The 20,638-nt window shown below is 39.1% G+C and overlaps 1 protein-coding gene across 1 annotated transcript in view; it reads left to right on the top strand.

Moving 5' to 3' along the window:
• thada (THADA armadillo repeat containing) overlaps positions 1-20,638 on the top strand; it is a 116,038-nt gene that overhangs the window by 63,852 nt on the left and 31,548 nt on the right. Inside the window, exons 29-30 of the mRNA XM_038299501.1 lie at positions 9,511-9,614; positions 16,016-16,098. Of these exons, the coding sequence (XP_038155429.1) occupies positions 9,511-9,614; positions 16,016-16,098 (187 nt within the window). The remainder of the gene's footprint in view (positions 1-9,510; positions 9,615-16,015; positions 16,099-20,638) is intronic.

Genomic DNA, 20,638 nt, shown 5'->3' on the forward strand with positions numbered 1-20,638 from the left:
TTGTTATAAGAGAACCATGGCTTCAGACACCTGCCTTCTAATTATTATTCACCACAGGAGCTTTTTGAACATGAGCCGTTTGACAGTAAAAAAGGGAGGTTTTTAAGCTTTTAGTTTTATATCTTTGTTTAACCAAAAATGATTGAACTCTTCAGGTAAAATAGTAAATAGATTAAAGATTTCTCTTGTGCTTTTCTTGAAAGTACAGATGCACCTGGACAATGTATCCTCATGTTTTATTAAATTTTTTGTTTTGTTTTTTCCTATTATTCTATTCTCCCACTATTCTGTTGATTTGTTTGTGATGTTTGGGAAATAATTTGATGAGACATATTTGGACTCATCTTCTTAGCTATTTTTGGAAAAATCTAAATCTGAATAAATCATTCTTCTCTACAACCTAGCATTGAATGCTCTCTTTAAAGTCTTTTTTGCGTTTTTTTTTTTCCACCTGTTCATACCAGAGAGTCAGGAATCATTAGCCTCATTTACACTACCTTTTTGAAACCGCTCTGAGATTGGTCCGAGCACGCCGCAGTGTTGATTTGCTTGATTTCCTCCTTCAATCCTAGAGAGCAGTAGTACCGTAGTTCGTCACTAGGAGGCAAGGAACCGCGCTAGCGTGATGTGTAAACGGTCATAAGGAACCAAGCTGGCCACGGTTAACTGATCCAGGCTCGGTCCGAACTGGGCATGGATGGGTTTCAGAGGGTAGTGTAAATGGGGCTATTGCCTACATTCACTCTGCATGCCTTAATGCTAGATTCCGATTCTTTTGCGTGGCCGTTCAGATTTACAAATATATTCGACTCGTATGTGATCTCCTGTTTGAACTGTATTCATACAAGCTAAGTGTCCTGTATCCTCAGTAGAGGAAGAAATAACGTCACAAGTAGCTTGCTCTGTGTTACCGGAAGTAAGCATGGATGGTAGTACTGGAACACATCTAGTGATCTTTCCAAACCTTAACTTTTTAACATGGTTAAAAATTAAGACTGCTTTCCGCATCCTTGTCCTCCATGGTTGCTGTTTTTCTTGCTGCCTGTGCATAGCAAGATGCAGAATAGTGACCTTTGTCGAGTATTAATGGCGTTCAGATCGGATGAATGCGACCTAGCTGCTCACACACAGGTCGCATTTGAAAATATCAGATGCGTATCAGATTAAGGACCTCATAGCCAAGTGGCCAAGAGGTGGATATTATAAAAATGTATAGACAAGTTCAGGGGGGAAACAGATGTAGCACCACAGAGTGTTGCATGTGACATCAAGCCCTCCGACTTCTTTAATATAGTTAATAGATTACTGGTGGTGATTACCGATTACAATGCTCGTCTTACAAAAACAAATATGGGACACCAAGGATATTTATGCGGGATGATGCAATTATTTTAGTCTTTTTTTTCTTTTACTTAGACAGTGTTAGATGTTTAGTACATCACCAGCATCAGTGTTTAATAATTTTCTCTCTGTCATAAAGACATAAGATGATTTATGATCAGACCAATGTTCCCTCTAAGATGCTGCTTTTGCAGTTGTGGACTCCTTGATCTATGCAGTGCATAAAATACAGTCTAACATAAGCTGTAGATCAATTTTTTTCTGTATCATTTTAAATTCATGTGTCATTTGTTTTTCAACTTAAAATAAACAATGAATATACAAGATTCAACAGAGTTACAGGAATTTATCCTGTATTAGAAGCTTAAGCACTCATTTAATTGTACAAATGAATGTTTTAATGTGAACAAAAGGTCCTGTCTGAAAGGTGCAATGTCTCCGTTTTTCTAAAGCAGGATCCTCACATATAACAGTGGTTGACGTTAAGGATTTTTACTACTTGCCCTTCGTGCAAGTGACTTTCACATTTCATTTGCCCAGAAACAATTTTTACTTGCCCAGTATATTGTTTGATAAATATAGATCCTAATATTATTTTTTGTATATATATCAATGAAACATGTTTGTTTTTTAAATGTTTTTTGTAATTCAGTATTTTTTAAGTTTCCAGGTTCCTGGTGTGTATATGCATGTGTCAGATAATGAACTCAAGCCTTCATTACCGTGTTAACATGCTTTTCAATCCTTCCTGCACATTCTTTTCAAACTAAACTTTGCTTTAAACTGTTGTGTGCTTGGAAAAATATAAATTTTAATTTCAAAAAAGAAAAAAAAAAACTTGACAGGTTAAAAACTTAAGATAAATCACTAGACAGAAGTCAATGTCACAAATGAATAACTTTTATTTTAGAGTCACGGTATGTTTAAACAAGATAATGCTATTAATATAATGTGACTCTTCTAAAGAATCATTATACATAGTTATTTTATACAGGGTTTCCACAGTCTTACGTAATTTCAGAATTCCCTGACTTTTAACTGACTCAGGATTAGTTTTCCCTGACAAAATAAATGCAGCAAGACAATAATAATAACATAACAGGTCACCAATTCAACATGTTTAGCTCTATAACAATTAAATGCACCTCTCCAATGTCTAAGAGAAAAAAAAGTAATGAACATTTTTTAATGTATGACCTGCATCACTGTACAGAAGACTGCCATATGATAGCCATATTTAAACTGTGCGCATGGCATACAATTATGCCAACTTTCCTAATCCCTGACCAATAGTTTTTAATCTAAGTTTATCTGAGGGGTGGGTGAAATGAGTGGAGGGTAAAATAGGTAGTGGGTGTGTTACTGTACATACATTTTTTTGCCTAGTGGTTGTTTTTTAGCCTGCAAAGTAAAAAACAAATGTGTCTGATTCACGCCAATTCCCGGACAAATATAACGCCATCTGGCGGAAAAGCAGCTTTTTCAAATTATGCGAGAATGTGTACAAAACAACAAAAATTGCGCCGGCAACTCTTGTTTTCAGCGAATGTCGGTGATTTTAAAGTAATTTGGAGTGATAAATAAATTTTTTTTGCATTCATTGCACTTGCCCAGCAGGCAAATGCAATTAAATTTGTACTCTCCCGACAAAAAAAACTATTTGCCCTGGGCGATCGGGCGATGGTTAACATCGAGCCCTGCATATAACATACTGCACATCTCAGGAAATTATTATTTTTTTCTTTTTTTTTTTTTGATACCCCCATATTTACCTGTAAATGCACTTTGGATTGTTTTTTTTTTGTGTTTTTTTTTCTGTCCTTTGTTTGAAGCGAGGTTGCAGTTTTAGGATTTTTGCATATAAGCCCAAATCTTACATTTCCTTCCTTACCGACCAGCACATTCTTCTGCAGCTTTTATTTTCCATCACGAACAAACCATTTTGCAAATAAGCCATAAGTTCAAAATTTATCTCATCTAACCAAAAGGCATTTTTTACTATTTCCCCCCACTCAATACAGTACCTTGACCAACTGAGAGCAAACTGTCCTGCAGCATGATGCTGCCACTCTCATCCTTACCAGTTAGTAATGTCTTTTGAGTTTCAAAGGCTTGCTTTTACATCCCCAGACATAATTCTTTCCTTATGGCAAAAATACCTCAAACTTTGTCTCATCTTACCAGTTTTTTGTGCTAGTTTTTTAACAGTTATGTCTTTAAGGAATTTGAAGGAATCAGTTGAACCTCAGTGATTCCTCATCCTTCGCATGATGAGCCTTTGTGGCTTACGTGTCATTGGGAGTCACCTTGTTGGTGGGAAAACTGTATTGTCTCTGGTGGTTCTGGTCGTTTGGTTTACTAAGTATAGTCTTCCATGTAGACACAACACTGAGTCTTGTCCTCTTGAGTTTCTCATGCTGGTATTATTCATAGATGAGTGTTACCTGACTAAAGACACTAAACAATGGCTGAGAAAATGAGTGAGAATGAGTTTGCTGAACACTGTCCGTAAATTGATATAGATCCTGACTATATCAGTTCCGCAGGTAGGTAGATAGGTAGGTAAAGCCACTGAAAGGATGATTGAGTCTGATATGCAAGCACTGTACCAGAGGTAGCTGTAGAGATAAATGCCAGTGAAGTGGTCTAAAATTAGTAGTAGGCAGATAGAGGTCTGAAGTGTACGTGTGGAGAGGAGCGTCGCTCTCACGGTCTCTGATCCAGCAGATAGTGACCTGCGTTTTTGGAGATAGCGTGTTTGAAGTATTCCACACTCCTCTGTATGAGGAGGCGACTGGATGTTTGGGTCACAGCGGGTGTGTTTAGCTGCGTGCGCCCAGATGTATGCGTGAATGTGTGGTGTTTGCAGAGATGATGAGGACGTTGTGTTTAGCCTTGGGACCAGTCTACTGCTGGGTAACATGGTTCAGTGTGTGTTTTTTGGGTAACAGGTAGCAGATGTTTGTGCTTGGGGGGAGAAATGACTTCCTCTGTTATTGTCAAAGAACAACTGTTAGTTGGCCAAGTGGGAATCTGGGAACTATCACAGCTACTGAGCCCTGTCTTACCTCCCTGCTGATTTTCACACACACATTATGAATGGGTCTCACAGCCATTCACAAGAAAATGTGTCTACGACTGCAAACTGGGTTTCCCTCGGCTCCTGCTTCTGCGCAGGTGCTTCTATATCATTTTATTCAAAACAATAAGAAAGATGAATACTAAACGTGACTTAGAAACAAGGTTATCCACTCATTTGAAGTTTTAATCCAATTCCTATGTCATAATTTCAACTTGTTAAGATTGTTGATGTAATCGTGCAGAAGAGAAACAAAGTTGCTGCTTCTTTGGGATTAAATAGGGAACTTAAAATAAAGTTCTTTCTCTTTATGGCTTAACCTTTGGTTAGCCTTTGTGTAGGTCTGGTGACTTCTGTTTCCGTGTTTTTGCCACTGTCATACACACATTTTCTCATTGTCTGACAGTGAAGTCTATTTGTATTATAAATTATATTAAAATGCATTAATAACAACTGCCACAAAGGTTTTAGCAGTTTGGTTCTCTGGACTCTAAAGAAGCGGCTCTTGTTGTTCATTAGTATGTGAGGGAACAACTGGTTCAGAGAAAAACCTTTGAATTACGGAAACACTTAATTTCCCTTTGGGATAAATGAAGTATTTGTGAATTGAATTGATCTTCCAGCTCATCTGCTGAGTTACAGGGCAAAAAGGCAGTAGAACAGCAAATGTAGTCAAAGGTTTCAGTAAGACTGGGCATACATCCACTGTCGCTACAAGCATGCTTAGTGTGAGGTATTGCATTCGAGTAAGTGATATATGGCCAGACTTGTGAGATTGGGGAAACCATGTCATCTCCTGATGTTTTTCACGTAGTTGAATAGTCTGCCATCCACAGTGCTAAAAGTAACAATTCGACGGGATTACTCTATTTACTGAATAATAACACTGACAAACATCGAGACTCGAGTCAATGAGTCAATGCTTTTAACTGGTTTTCCTTGGATAGAAAACTTTGAATTAATTTTACTGGATGATCTGGTGAACTGTAAAGTGCCTTGAGATGACATATGTTGTGAATTGGCGCTATAGAAATAAACTGAATTAAATAACATTTTACAATTTTTTTCATCTTTTTCGGGCCGATTCTCCAGTCGTAAGAAAAGTTTTTGGATCAGGCCGTCTTTCAGCCTCATGGTGCGTCCTGTGTCGTGTAGTATACATGGAGTAATGAGTACCGATTATCCTCTTGCGACCTTCTCCCTATCAGGTCGGGAGAAAATCCAACATGTTTGAAATTCAGTCGGCTGTCATAAGGTGTTCGAGAGGAAAACCTGCTGTTGAAGCAGAGCTACGAGCGTCTATGAGCCGATTTACCAGAAGCTGAGATCACTGAGATTTCCTCCTCCATCCAAGGAAACTATCTGTTTTAATATCTTCAATTTCCCGATTGATCTGAGATTAGTCATCCTCACTGAAGTGCGGACCTTCCTACTATTAGTACAGCAGCTTACACATTTCAGGACATCATGGAAATAACCAGCATTGACCTGGAGCTCGTTTAAACACCCATACATATGGAGATGTAAAGGAGTGTCATGGTGTCTTGTAGACAAGTCATGCTTTGTCTCGGAATATGTATGCTACAGGAGACAGTTTATATCCTTTTATATTTAGCTCATCTTTATTGGGATCCATTTTTGACTAATTGGGCGCGTCTGCAAGTTGCCTACCCTGGATCTGCTTTTATGTGAGTGCCGATTTACACGTCTCTTTGTGTGTTTTACTGGACGGAGTTGTGGATTGCAGTGCATTTATTTGCACTTGCCTCGGCAGTGTGTGAGTGTGCACTCTTGCTGCATCGTGTGGTCAGTCTGTGGTTGCGGCAGTGGGAGGGACGGCAGGGCAGGCTGATAACAGAGTCTGAATGGACCTCACATCCACCACCACTATTTTTACCAGTCCCGAAAGCAGAGGAAAGCTTGCTGCAACACACACCAGAAAAACTCTCATGCAAAAGTACTTAGATGCCTTGCTGTAAAACGAGGCGTACAGAACGTCTTGATTCCTGTCATATTTAGCACTGCGGTGGATGGGGTTTATAGTTTCACTCAAAAGTTTCACATCACAAAGCCCTGAAGGCAGGTGTTTTCTGGCAACTGTTACGAAATAGAAATTATCATTAAAAAGCAATGAAACAAATGAATATTGTTGAATACCTTTACTCATTTTATCAGAAGAGAAATCAACAGCTCCATTGATTTAATTTGTTTTATAAACCAGACAACTTGATGCATAAAAAAAAAAATATCACCAAAAAGAGAGTATTGATCATATAATTGATGAAAGTTTAAGGTTTATTTCTCCTACTTTGATAAATTGCTTTCAGCTAATAATATTTAAATTATATGAGTTTATTTAGATATCAATTTTCTATATTTAAATCAAAAATCATTCTAAATCTTGTCAGGGCCATAATAAAAATGTCTTTAAAGGAAGAAATATTATTATATGGCCTGATTTGTGAGATTAGAGAAGCCATGTTATCTACTGATGTTTTTCTCGTAGTTGAATATTCTGCCGTCCACATTGCTAAAAGTAACAATTCTAGGGCTGCAGCGATCGACTGGATTACATTACTTACTAAGAAATAATACTGAAGACATTGAGCCATTTTTTTTATATATTTTAAACTATATGTATTCTACTACTTGCTGTGCAAAGTCCTGGTAAAGTTTTTGAAATGCTCTCCAACAGCGGAGGGCGGTTTTACTTTGGGAAAAATCAATATCGCTGAAGAGCCGCTAGGATTAACTGGATTAACACATTAGGATTAACTGACAGTTGGAGTCAACTGATAAAGTCCACTTATTTCAGCATGATAGTGCATCCAGAACAGGATGCCACTGTTCAGCCTTAAGCAGAACCACAGTTATAGATGAACGAGACATAGTGATGGTGGACGAACAGAAATATAAATCAATCCAAATTAAGTTGGGTGCAGGATTATATATATTTCTCTTTATAGGGAATTAGAACTGTTTCATCTATTTTATTTAAAAAAAAATATGTAACCTAATAGTTTCCTCTCTGATTATATTTTATTGATAGGAAAAAAGAGACAGTTTTTTTTGTTCCGTCAGATTTAATACAGTGGGAGAATAATGGCTAATATTTTGAATTAATGAAAATAATTGAAACTATATATTATAATTCAGCAGCTTTTTGAAGACAAAACTCTTTTCAGTCATCTGAGGAGTTTTGCTTTGATCAGAACGTGGCGATAAAAAGCAAACAGCTCATTGGTGTCCAGGTTAGAAGCCTTGTGATGTGCAAGTTGAAATAAGAAATTAGACATTTACTGAAATAAACGTTTGATTTACATTTTTAAGAAGAGCAGCAGTTCTTGTTTGTTTGAGGTGATTTATATGTAACTGTTTATCAGGCCTCTACAGATAGAGAATCTTTACATATTTTAGTAAGAAGTGGCTGATATTGGGCAGAAAGAAGTGGCAAAGATATCAGATTCTTAACACCTACTGCATTTCTCTGTGCTACTGTTAAATTGTCCCTGATTCATTTCAGATTTACTCATCCTAACATCCCCACCCACATGGCAGGGTGTTGTTCACTTCTCCGTCCTTGGGAGGAGAAGGAACAGGGAGGCAGCACGTTCTATAAATATTTCGTTTTTAAACCATCCCGGGCTGGATTGAGCCGGTTGAGCTTTCGATGCAGGGACTTCCCAGCTCATAGGATGAGGTGCAGTTGTAGAAGCCAGGGAGGCAGTGTGTGGATGTTGGGTTCAGGTCTGTTCAGAATCAATCAGGTTCATAGAAGAATCCCCCTGGAAACAAAGCTTTCTATCCTGAATGATCTTTGGTGTAAAAAAGTAAAAATTCCCGACTATTCATTTAGGCTAAGAGCATTTCCAACTCTAATCTGATCACTTTGAGTTCTGGTTATGCTTCCCTTGGTTTTCCACTTACTGACACCGTCTCTGCTAACATAGATCGTCTAGGGATTAATCTTTTGACAGAGGAATTACTTAAAAGTGTTTGCTTTTGGAAGCAGGTCCAGCCACGGCTTCTCATTCCCGGAAAAAACTGTCAGCAAGTGACAGTGAGAGGGAAAAAAAGACTCAGGAGAGGGTGTGAAAGTGTTCTGCTCGAGCCAGTGGGTGTTGTCTGGGCGTGGAGACTGCAGGAGGGGGGCGGGGTGGGCCAGGACTCGGTGGCCATGCTTGGTGCAACGTGGTCGGCCTGGTTTTTCCCCATGTTGCCTTCTCTGCACGGCGTAATGAATGGCTTCCTACTGGTCTGTGGCCGTGGCCCCAGCTTAAAGAGTATACTTACCAAGGCCCAGAATACACACCCCAGCAGGCCAGCCAGCCAGCCTGTGTCTTTTCCTCTGAACACTCCCAACCACTGGTCCACCTGCTGCAGACTGCCGCAGCTTCTCTTTCTCATCAGTCACAATATGATAGTCTTTAATAAATTAAATAACTTAATATTCTTGCACTAATCAATTTAAAAAATATAAGTTAATGAAAGAAAAACATTTGAAGGCTTTAGTTTTCTTTACATATCTAGCTTTGTCTAAAGGGGGTTCTAGACAGGGAATTATTGCATGGCAAGGTCTAAATTCACTGAAAATCTTCTGATAGCACACTCTTGGTTGCAGAATGAGAATGTAAAAATTATGCATTCATCATATACTGTCACAATTTGAGATATAAGTTGCTGGTCATTTGAACATTTCCATCCATCTTCATCCCATCATTTTTGACCAGATGAAAGGTTGCAAAGGTTGTTGTCTCTGTCGAGGCTTGATATAAAGGCATGCAGGTGTGTTTAATTTGCTGTAGGTTTCTTTTAGTTTTATTCTTTTTTGTCATGAAGCTGGACGTGTTACCCTGAAGTTTCAAAGCAAACCTTGGGTTTTAAATCCATCTAGTAAAGAATGAAAACTAAAACATTCACACCTCGTTTCCTGCTAGCTTCTGGTTGACTAAGGATGTGTGTGTTATGACTGCCCCCTGACCCACCAACTTGTGTCTGTAGTCTGAAAACAGAGCAGCGCCTCCTGTGACCCTGCCTTGTGTTTGAATGTAAGACTGAATGAAGCTGTGTCTGTCGGTCTGTGTTTGCAGGTGCTGTTTTTGCTGCGCTCCTTCCAGACGGACTCACACAGGCCCCTGCCAGCAGGAAGTGGCATCGGAGAGGCCCTCTGTCAGCGCATGTGGCTCTGTTCAAGGTAATCCTAGACACACACGTGCACACACACATTCAAAAAGACGCATAGATAAGCATCTATAGCCCTCCTCCAAAACTCTCTCAAAGAAAAGCTCCTTGTTTGTCGCGCATCCTCTGGCTGGCTAAGTCTGCTTCATGTCCTCCCAAGGCTTGTATTTCAAAGAATGCCTGCTGACCTGACTGCAGACCCCTTCACACACCCTCCCTTCAACCAAAGAGCCTCTCAATGTGGGGCATGGTCTGCCAAGCCTTGCATCTCCTGACTGGCTGAGGTCAGGCCCGGGTCTTTAGTAGATAACACAGGGTAACCCCCTGCTAGCTCCACTCGCTTACTCTAATGAGGCTTTATTAAGATGACGAGGTGCATTCTTGCTCTCTAGAGCACGTAAAGTGCCTGTCCGTTTGATCACGCAGCATCAGGGAGCCGGCCGCCCGGATCTGAGCACATCACAGGTCAAAGGATCTCTGTTTTTGGAAAAAGAAAAACCTCCCAACTCGTTTAGATCACCACTAATTTGAGGAGTCCTGCATCCAGAGAGGATGGAATGCATTGTCCGCCTGCTCTGACTCCGTGTTTCATTCTGGCCGCACACCGTCTCTGTCCTGTGTCCGTTTGGAAGCCTTTCTGTCTAAAAGATGTTGTTACACATCATGGATGATGTCTGCAGAGGACTCTGTGGTTACAAATCGGGCCCAGAAACATCCTATCAAAACATCAAAGCCTGAATTTTTATCTCATTATTCAGCCAGTCTGATACTTTTTTCTAACCTGTACCATAATAAAATTGTAACTAATTTTTGATGAATGCAATTTTGTTTTTTGTTGTTTTGTTTTTTTTCCTCATATAAATATAAATATGTACATTAAGGGTAGAATAATTCATTTTAAGTATCAGGTAATTGTGCTTTTCAGTTTCCATATTTAAAAAAACTACAACATTAAAAGAAAGCAAGGAAGTCTTTTTCATTCCAATTTGTTAACCCTTTTTGATTTTATAGTATTCATTATTGTTTAATAGTTCATCATAAGAGAGAGGATTACTCATCGATGCACATAGATCTGATTAAAGAGTAGAGCTCTTTGCATAAAACTATTGCCATCATTTTATTTGTTGATGAGCCACTGCTATCCGATTCAGCTCATTGTTTAGTCCAGCGGTCCCCAACCTTTTTTGTACCACGGACTGCTATATGTCAGACAATATTTTCATGGACCGTCCGGGGGTGGGCGAATTGGGGGGTGAGGCGGGGGCAATACGATCCAGTAAAATGATACGACTGGCATAAAATCAAATACAAACAGCATAAAAATAAAACAACAAGCCGGTCCCATCTAGGCGTAATCGGAGAAAATTGACAGAGGCTCCTGATATCCAGTCTGCTCCGTAGCTTTGTTTTGGTCGCTGTAACCGCAGAAAATCCCGCTTCACAAAGATAGGATGTTATAGGTAGGATGAGTCTTAACCTGTGTCAAGAGACACAGATGCACCGACTGATGTCATTGGGAGAGAATACCGCAATTTTTTAATATTTTTTAAAATAAAACATCACTCAGACTCTGATCGTCGATAAATTTTATATATATATATATATATATATATATATATATAGTATATACTTTTTTCTGTGTGGCCCGGTACCAAATTACCCACGGACCGGTACCGCTCCGCGGCCCGGTGATTGGGGACTGCTGGTTTAGTCAGTATTTTGTGTCCCCACTATGGGTAATACTAGTGAATCAGGGGGGATCATGAAATGATGTGGAAATTTTCCTGCACAATGCTTCTTTTTGTGTGTGTACGACCTCTGTTTGGTTTTCTAGCCCATACATTTTCTCCTCCTCTAAAGCAATCGGTTAGCGCCCCCGCTTAGTCAATCGGTTAGCCTTGAAACACATTCCTGTAACCCCACTTGCACAGCTGAGGTGCTAAGTAATCATTTTATTCATGAAGTTTCTTGTTTAACTATGTTAACTCTTTATTTTGTTTTTTTTTTTAATTGTTGAGTTTTCTGATTCATCATCCAGGACTGTAGCAGCTGCCTTGAAATCTCCAATCATCGTCCTTGTTTTATTCACTTTCACGATCAGATGAATGTTTCCACACCATGCCACAGTGCACTCGACATACTCCCCGTACTCGTTCATCTCTGGTTTACCTGATGACTAAAACATCATCAGAATATTTCTGCAATTATTGCAGGTTTTATTGTCTGGCAGTCTTAGGTGTACAGAGTAAAAAAGAATGGTGAGAGAGCTGTCTCCTGTCGTGTTCCTTTCAGAGAAGGACCTTACTGTTCTCATCTAAACTGATCTTTATATAGTCAGTCACACACTTAGTCATTGGTTGATGTCCTCCCCATGTAGCTTGCACACTACACTCCAGTATATAGCCTCAACACAACCTTACAGGGCCTCATCTGCTTCCTATGATCATCTTCTTAAAGTCGTCCGTACCTGGGCTGCAGAGACTGAACCTAACAACAACAAGTCCTGGATGACTCCATCTTTGGGTCACAAGCACTTCCAACCCTTGTGTTTTTCACCTTTCATTAACTCCCGGTCTGATTGTATGGTCAGAAAATCCACGCTGAGGTCGGGGATAGGATCCTACTGGCATGTTTCAGTAAATCACATAATACCAGCCAGAAAGCCTAGGTACTGAGAAGTCATGTTTGGTTCCCACCTGCGGAACCACTCCTTTGAGTGTGTCTTGCTAATCGCCAATAATTTCCGCCTGTAGTCTATACTATTTGCACAAAAGCATGTGAAATTGATTGTCAATCAGTGATGCTAAGTTCACAGTTTGATTTCACAGCTGTTTGATTTGATTGAAGTTCTGTTGTGTTCCAATAAACGAAAATTAAAAACAATCCACTGGACTCTGTTTCCAAGTTTGAAGACGTCCCATCCAGATAGCTTTTTCAATAAAAAAATGTCAGGAATAGAGTTTAGTTCGAGGTCTTATACAATAGCCCAACAAAGCCTTGTTTTTGTTTTGAATGGACGAAGAGGTCCACCCCTTTGGAATCGGGGTCATTTGGCTTCTTTTGTTAGCCTGCAATGCCCCATACTAGGGATGGAACGGTTTATAATAACCATCCGAACTGTTCGGTTCGGTTCGCGTGTGTTGCCTTCGGTTCATGCGCTGCTCCTTTTTCTCATGGGGCGAAGCGTGTACACTCCAGAGCAGAAGGTGGCGGTACTGTGACCAAAGCCAACCACCAGTAGTAAACAAGAAGAAGAAGAAGAAGCGAAGCAGCTTAGCCGGGTGTAGCAGAAATAAATCAGTTGTTGTGGAGAATTGTGTGGGTATGGCGAGTGGGAAAGAACAGGAGTTGGAAGACGCGCCAGCAGCACTTTATAGGTCTGCTGTATGGGACCACTTTGCATTTAGAGTGACCTACGATGACGGCGGAAAGAAAGTTGTGGATAAAAGTGCGCAAGCATTGTGCAACACGTTTTGTTTATGCTAACAGTAACACAACCAACATGTCAGGCTAACAATCAACATATACTGAACCGAACCGAAAACCGTGACCACGAAACCGTGAACCGAACCGTGGATGTTCCACCCATACCCATCTAAGTGTCTGAAAGGGGGGTCATTGGTCTCTGGATGGTTTATGTGAACCTTGGAGCAGTTAGTTCCCAGTTTGAAAGGGTGCCATCCTATCATGCAAAAGCATATGAGCTAATGTGATGACAGAGGACATTTGATCAGAGGTGGAAGAATAACGAAGAGCTCAGATATTTTTGAAAGGTCTTCTTGGGTACATGCAGGCACATGACTACATTAGAACACAGAAGCAGAGACAGAAACCCCATTAAACAGACTTTCTTTTTTAATACTTTTTTTCCCCCTTTATAATATCTGAGTGATGACAGCCCAATGTCAAGCTTACACACCGTATGCTTTGTAGTAGGGTGATACAGTCCCATTTATGACGCACACTCTAGTATGCAGCGGAATTAGTTTTGCAACTAAAACAAACTTTATGGTTAAAATTCTGTTTAAATTGGAAATTGATAGGTTTTAGTGTGAGCTATTTGGTGACTAAGAAAAGACAGCAGGAATTAATCCAGAAATAGCTTTGGGCATCTCATGAGACAGTCGATACATTTCCCCTCAAGGGTTAAACAGAAATAAACGTCCACATCTTCTGCCCTTTCTGTCTCTTATCCTGCAATCTTTGACCCACTGACAACAGTGACTTCCTTTGTCCTTATGCGTAAATAAATTATGACCACTTGCACCAAATACAGGCCAATGCTAAGCTTATTACTGGTTTTTGTCATTATTGTTTCTATTCGTCATTTTTATTATCAGCATTTCTTTATTATCTCTACTCAGATATGGAAGGGGAAAAAGATTTAATACCCAAATGAGTCAGTGTGGAGGTGGTCTCAGGTAAAAACTGTTGTATCTGTAGTGTGTGGCATGATTTTCAATTAATATTGTCAGTTATTTGAACTTTCTGTTGTTCCGCTCAGCCAGATACCTTGCTGATCTCCCTATTGAGGTACAAAAGTGGATATTTTCATTTCTATAAATGGTAAAAGAAAATAAATGATTTGAATTCTGACAAATATTGCTCTCAAAACTAACCTGGCCATCTGTGAGGGACACTTTTTTAAATCAAAGATAAATTCAGTTCACTTCAAGCCTGATTACTAGGCCATTTTAAAGTATAAATAATCAGACTATCTAATGCCATAAAGTAGGCTAAAGCAAATAAATTACAACCCAATCTAAAAAAAAATATATAGTATTTATTTATTAAAAAATAACTGATATTCAATTCTGTAGGATCATTTCATTGATAAGAATATTTGAATCAATAATAAAACCGTTCAATTTCTCATTGTAGTTGGACCTTATCAACAACATGTATATCTATGGGACACATGTGTTGCTTGTAGTTAGTGAAGAGGAATTTGTTTTGCTAAATTTTCCAATTTTCAAGGAGACCTACTGTTATGCTGATGATACTCAGCTATATCTGTCTATAAATCCAGATGAAGCTAACCCATCACATAGATTACAGGCATGTCTCGAAGAAATAAAAACCTGGATGACTCTTAACATCCTGCTTCTGAATGCAGACAAAACAGAAGTTATAGTCTTTGGACCAGAGTCTTTGAAAAAGAAGCTGATTAGTCAGTCATTTAATTTGGATGGGATAACATTGACCTCAGATAATAAAGTAAAAAACTTTGTTATTATTTTAGATCAGGAACTGTCATTTAAAACCCATATCAAAGAGGTTTCTAGAACTTCCTTTTTTCATCTGTGGAATTTTGCAAAAATTAGAAATATTCTGTCCAGGATGCATGGGGATGTCTCTTGAATTCAATTCAGTTTATTTATATAGTGCCAATTCACAACACATTTCCTTAGATATGGGAGCTGGCTCGGAGCTCATCTGCCTGGCTGTGTCTTTTCTGGACGGGGCCGCCTATGGAGCTGGTTGACAGTTGCCTTTTGTATCTCTGCTTCTTTCTGTATCTCTGATTCTGTCTCCTTGAACCCCATTCGGCCCTCGGCTAATGGCCGCTCACACTGAGCCTGGTTCTGCTGGAGGTTTCTCCCTGTTAAAAGTAGTTTTTCCTCTCCACTGTCGCTACAAGCACGCTTGGTGTAAGGGATTGCCTTCGATCCAATGATTCGATTCAATCAACTGGTTTTCCTTAGATAGAACGCTTTGAACCAATGTGACTGTATGATCTGGATGAATTGTGTCTGTAAAGTGCCTTAAGACGATGTGTTGGCGCTATATAAATAAACTGAATTAAATTGAATTGAATTGTTTCTCTGGGATTCCAGTTAAAGAACTCAGAGATGGAATAACATCATCAGGCATTAACACAATGAATAAAGAGTCACTACTGCATCCAAACCACAGAGACATCTTTATATTGCCGTTGTATTCCTGTTTCCCTCAGATGTTGCCATCACCAAGCCTTACGTCTGTTAAAAATCAGTCCATTTTCAAAGGAAATGGTAATGCTGCTTTGCTTCTTAATTATGTTGCAGCACAGACCTTAAATGCACTAGCACCAAAAGACCAGCAAGGATTTGTGTATTTGCAAATGTAGAGTGACCCAGTTCAGTAGATCGCTGTAAGATATGAGCCTATTTCTGAAGAAAGTTTTCATCTGTGATCCTAATGGAAACCAGATGATCGTGGCTGGAGGCTTCATTATTATCTGTCTGAATCAATAAGTGGGGTTGAAACACTTGGGCAGTCTTCTCCCTAATAAAAGAGATCCTTCATCCTGAATGGTTTGTGTGTTCGTTTTCTTCCCAACATATTGAAAGACTCATTCAGTCTCCCTGAAAGCTGATTGTCATAGTTTTATTGGCAGATCAAATACAGTTGTGTGTTTGTTTCATTTTTTAGGCAGAATTCTTGTTTGGTGACCAGAGGAGTGTTTCTGGATGTCTTGATGTGCCTTTGTGGGTCGAAGACCAGCCTTCTGGAAGGTAAGTTATTCCTGAAAAGTCTCTAGTTTTGGAAAGCTACACCAAGTACATCCAGTAACGGCCATGACTTCCCCCCCACAGCATGATGCTTGATTTTAATATTTTATTTTTTTCACCATGTCTCGATGCCTGACTACAGTAATACACTTCTGCTTGATCAGCTAATTCAACATATGCTTAATTATTTCTTCCTATTCTCATATGTTTTTGGTTTAGATAATCCTTACATGTCTTTCCAATACTGGTCTTTTACGGTATTTTATTTTAGCTGTAAATTAAATAAAAATCATTCAAAGACAAGGAATTAAAATAAAGAAGTTGAATAACAAACAACCTACCCATACTATTACCAGTTACCACCTTTAATTATCTGTCTGTTTAAAATGTCCTAAATCTTCTGAACCCTGTTGTAGATAATGTAGTCCCTGTATTCTGATCGTGGCTCTAAAGCTTCTGAATCTGAGCTATTCTCAAGTAAATGTCATTTGAACGGTTTTAACAGAAAAAAGAAAGTAAATAATTCAAAAGTTCATCTTTGGTCTTTTTTTTCTCTAATCTGTTAAAAACAAAAACATCATATTCAGTAAATAGTTTCGCCTCTTTTTGTAGCAATGGAAAGTATTTTTATGCAGTTTGATTTCTGTTGCAGAGTGGTGATTAAAGCCGCTGTCACACCTTGACGATATAGACCAGCGTATGCCTGACATAGGAAAAATCTGGCAAAAAAGGCTGGTATACGTTGGCTAAGCTATGGGTAACTTTTGTATAGGTTATGAGCACGTTGGAACAAGCAAACGTCAACATACAGCGAGTACGTGGAGAGAACTTCGAGTACTTCATATGCTGCTGTACGTCCCCGATGTATGCCAGCGTATGCTCATACATAGGGCATAATTTACAGTTATTTGATTGTTGACACACGTTAAGTGTAAGTTGCTCATAAGTCATGGTGTCTAGCTTATCCAAAACTTATGAGTAACTTGGGCATAACTTATGCGTAACTTATCAAGAACTTATCTCCGATGCATATCAACGTATTTGACGAGTTCCAGACGACCGCTGAATGGGTTTCTAACTTCCAGCTACTGTATAATGGCGTATTGGCAGCGTTTTGGTATAAAAAGGGGTTTCACTGGAGGAAACCGTCAGTACTGCTCCAGACTTCATCCCCATCATAGGGTGAGCGTGAAGGTAAGTGTGATGGATCATCCCTGCGGTCACGCCCACGGCCACGACCAGCAAACTTCCAAGCAGGCATGACGCTGAATGCGACTGCAGACCTTCTTTCTGTCTTTTTCTTTTTTCTTTTTATTTATTCTTTTTTTTGAGCGGTTGGTAAACAGCAGCTACATTAATACCGTTATCAAAGACAATGTTTTATGTAGACTGGACGCCCTCTGGGTGCATTGCTTCCCCTCTGAGGACATTGGCTTGTGCATCGTTTCATGGACATTACGCTTCCGTACATTATGCATAAGTTGGGCTGTCGTTGGACATAGGCTCTGGACTCGTTATGAATATGCTATGTACACGCCCAAACTTGAAATAATACATAGAAAGTTCAGCGTATGCCAGTGTTTTAGGTGATTCTGGGATGTCTGGCATACACTGTCTAAATCAGCAAGGTATGACAGGGCCCCAACATTATAATGTTAAAACTGAGCTTCATTTTGAATGTGCTAAAGCTGTGCTGCCTGCTCTTCATTTAGAACCAAAATGCTCTGCTTGGTCAGTGGTTTGCAGCCTGTCTGTACGTGTTGTCCGGCTGTGTGCACCCACCGCCCTTTGAGGGTTCCTGCAGTGAAGCAATGTGAATCCAAAGGAGAGTGTATTCTTTGACAGATATTTGGTTTTGGACCAATTTATGGAGAAGTGCTGTATGGGTAGGGCTTAGGGGAAGGATGTTCATAGGTTTCGTCTTGACAGTAGAAATGGTAGCAGGAATGAAAACCCTTTCTGACTGGCTTAGCCTTTCTCTGTACAGAACAGGTGTCATTAATATCTGGACACCTCTGATGCATCTATGATCCTATTGGTTGTTATTTCTTCACTGTGCCTTCAAATCTTCCATCTTATTGTTAGCTGTAACATTTCATACGCAAACAGGCATGTGAAGTTTGAAGCAGAGCTTTTGGATTTTTTTGTAATGTCTTTGACCATTGCACGTCTGACCTGGGGCACATTTGTTTGAAAATCTACCTCTGAGAAGTCTGCCAGATGTCTTAAATATTTAGCATTTAGCATAATCTTACTCCATGTGGAAAACTTGCTTTTTGAGCCCTGTTAACTTACAGCAAAAAGTAAGTTTATGCCTCCTAAAGCCCAAGACGAAGATTGGGTTCAATTTTAAATGTTTCATAAAACAGATAACAGCATTTTTTAATTGCTTTCTTTGAAAATGCCTATTTTAGAGGGTTTGCAGTGCCATTTTCATTATATTAATGGTAATAACCCAAGAAATTCTGTAAAATCTTGCACTTTCAGGTATAATGTATGCAATTCTGACATCGAGATGGTTGAGTAAGCCTTTGAGCTTGGAAAGCAGCTGGAAGTAATTATAAGATATTATAAATGTAGATAAATTCCATCAATCTGAAAAAAACAGACGGTTTAAAGAGCTAAAGGTGAACTTGACAAAAAAAAAAAGAAGTGCTTAAATCTTAATTACCAGGAGTAGAGGGGGATTTAATATGTAAAGATGGATTGTTCCAGAGTCTGGAAGCAGCTGGTGAAGTTCATATAAAAGCAGCAGGATCTCAGGAGTGCCTGGCATAGGGGTCAGAGGGGTGAACAATCCTCTTTTTCAATTTAACTTCTATGTATTCCCCTCTAACTGGGTCCTTGTGTTAAAGTAGGAACTTTGCATTTAACTGCCAGTTCTTCTGGAGTCTGAACACAGTTCTCTGTGCGCTGCCCTTTGATCCATGCAGACTCATTTAAAAAAATCCAATCCCCTGCCGTCTAATGCTTCATCGCTACCTCTGCCAATCTACCCTTTCTGTGCTTTCCAGCCACACCAGTAAAATAAGCTGAAAGGCTTGCTTTGACGGGAAAAAAGAAACGGAGGGGAAAGAATTGGGGCAAAAAAATATATAAAAATGAAAGCAAGTTGGCCTGAAATGTGTTCTTTTAATACTGTGTCAATAAATGATGCAAACGGCGTCACTGTACTCTGTACGATGAAGCCGTCTCCATTTTCCCAACTGTTCTGCTTTCAAACCCTGCAGATCAATTTAAATATATTATAGCTGTGCTTAAAGCTATAATGGGGATTTTTCTTTTTCTATAGTTTTTTTAAGAGATCGGTGAAACTTCAGAACATTTAAAATAAACCGTTTTTACAGTCAGCAGCTGTCATTATATAGACTTTTCTGTGGGTATCCAAAACTAATTACCCCATTTCCCTCTGTATCAGGTAAAGACTAAAATCATTAGACCATCTAATGTCACTAAGCATGTTTAAAATGGAAGAATATACTTGGAGATTAAAAAGTAAAAAGTCCAAAGACATATTTCAGCTTTGCTTTTCCATAATTAGTCTTCCAGTAACATTAGAGCATAGGATTGATGTTCCTTTCTGACAGCTTGGTGAGCCATCTGGATCCAAATGTGGATACTTGCTCCCATTTGAAATTAAGATGTACTTCTTCTTTCAAGAGGGATTACGCTCAAACCGCTGGAATCCAGTGTCAAGATAAATAAATGTGCTCCTTTCCTTTCCCGTGGAGATACTAGATGATTCTGCAGTCCAGAGATTTCACCCCTTTTGGAGCCGTGTTTGCTAACAGTGTTTTACTTTCACGTCTATGTTTATAATTTATAACAACTGTGTTCTCAAGAAGCTTTACAAGACAAACGGGTCCAATTATGATAAAAAAAATAGTACCTGATTTGTTCCTAATATAATAATATAGGCAGATGCAGTTCATCCAGCCTGATGCGATTATTAAACTGTCAAATTTATTAAATGCCAGTTGGCAAACAAAGAAACCGAAGAAAGTTAGGAAATTATATCAAGTCATTGAGTTGTTAGCTACTGTATTGTTGCCAAGACTGGAGAGAAACCACTTCCTTTTAATAAAATGAAACCTCCAGCAGAATCAGACTCAGAATTAGAAACTTGACCCATGGTAGGGATCTTTTCCACATTAAAAAATAAATAATAAAACTCTAAAGCAGTAAAAAAAAAAAATTTACTTTTTCCCCCCTTCAGTAACAACATATAGCTAAACACAGAAACAGTAAACCAGGAAAACAATTTCTGCAAGGAAAGCAAGAAGTTGATAAAGTTAAAAGCTTACCGTAAATTCCGGACTGTAAGCCGCTACTTTTTTCCCGCTGTTTGAACACTGCGGCCTATAATACAGTGCGGCTAATACATTTTTATTTTTTTTTCATGGCGTGAAAAACAGACCAATAAAATTGATGGATATTCAGAGAGGTCAAATGAAATTGTGCGATACATAATTCTCACTTTCACTGTTATTTGCAGTCTTGTAAATCAGTCATTCATACTGACCCTCAACATGGATACTCGAAG

Source organism: Cyprinodon tularosa, unplaced genomic scaffold, assembly GCF_016077235.1.
Source record: "Cyprinodon tularosa strain WSP-4 unplaced genomic scaffold, ASM1607723v1 ctg43, whole genome shotgun sequence".
Lineage (NCBI taxonomy): Eukaryota > Metazoa > Chordata > Actinopteri > Cyprinodontiformes > Cyprinodontidae > Cyprinodon > Cyprinodon tularosa.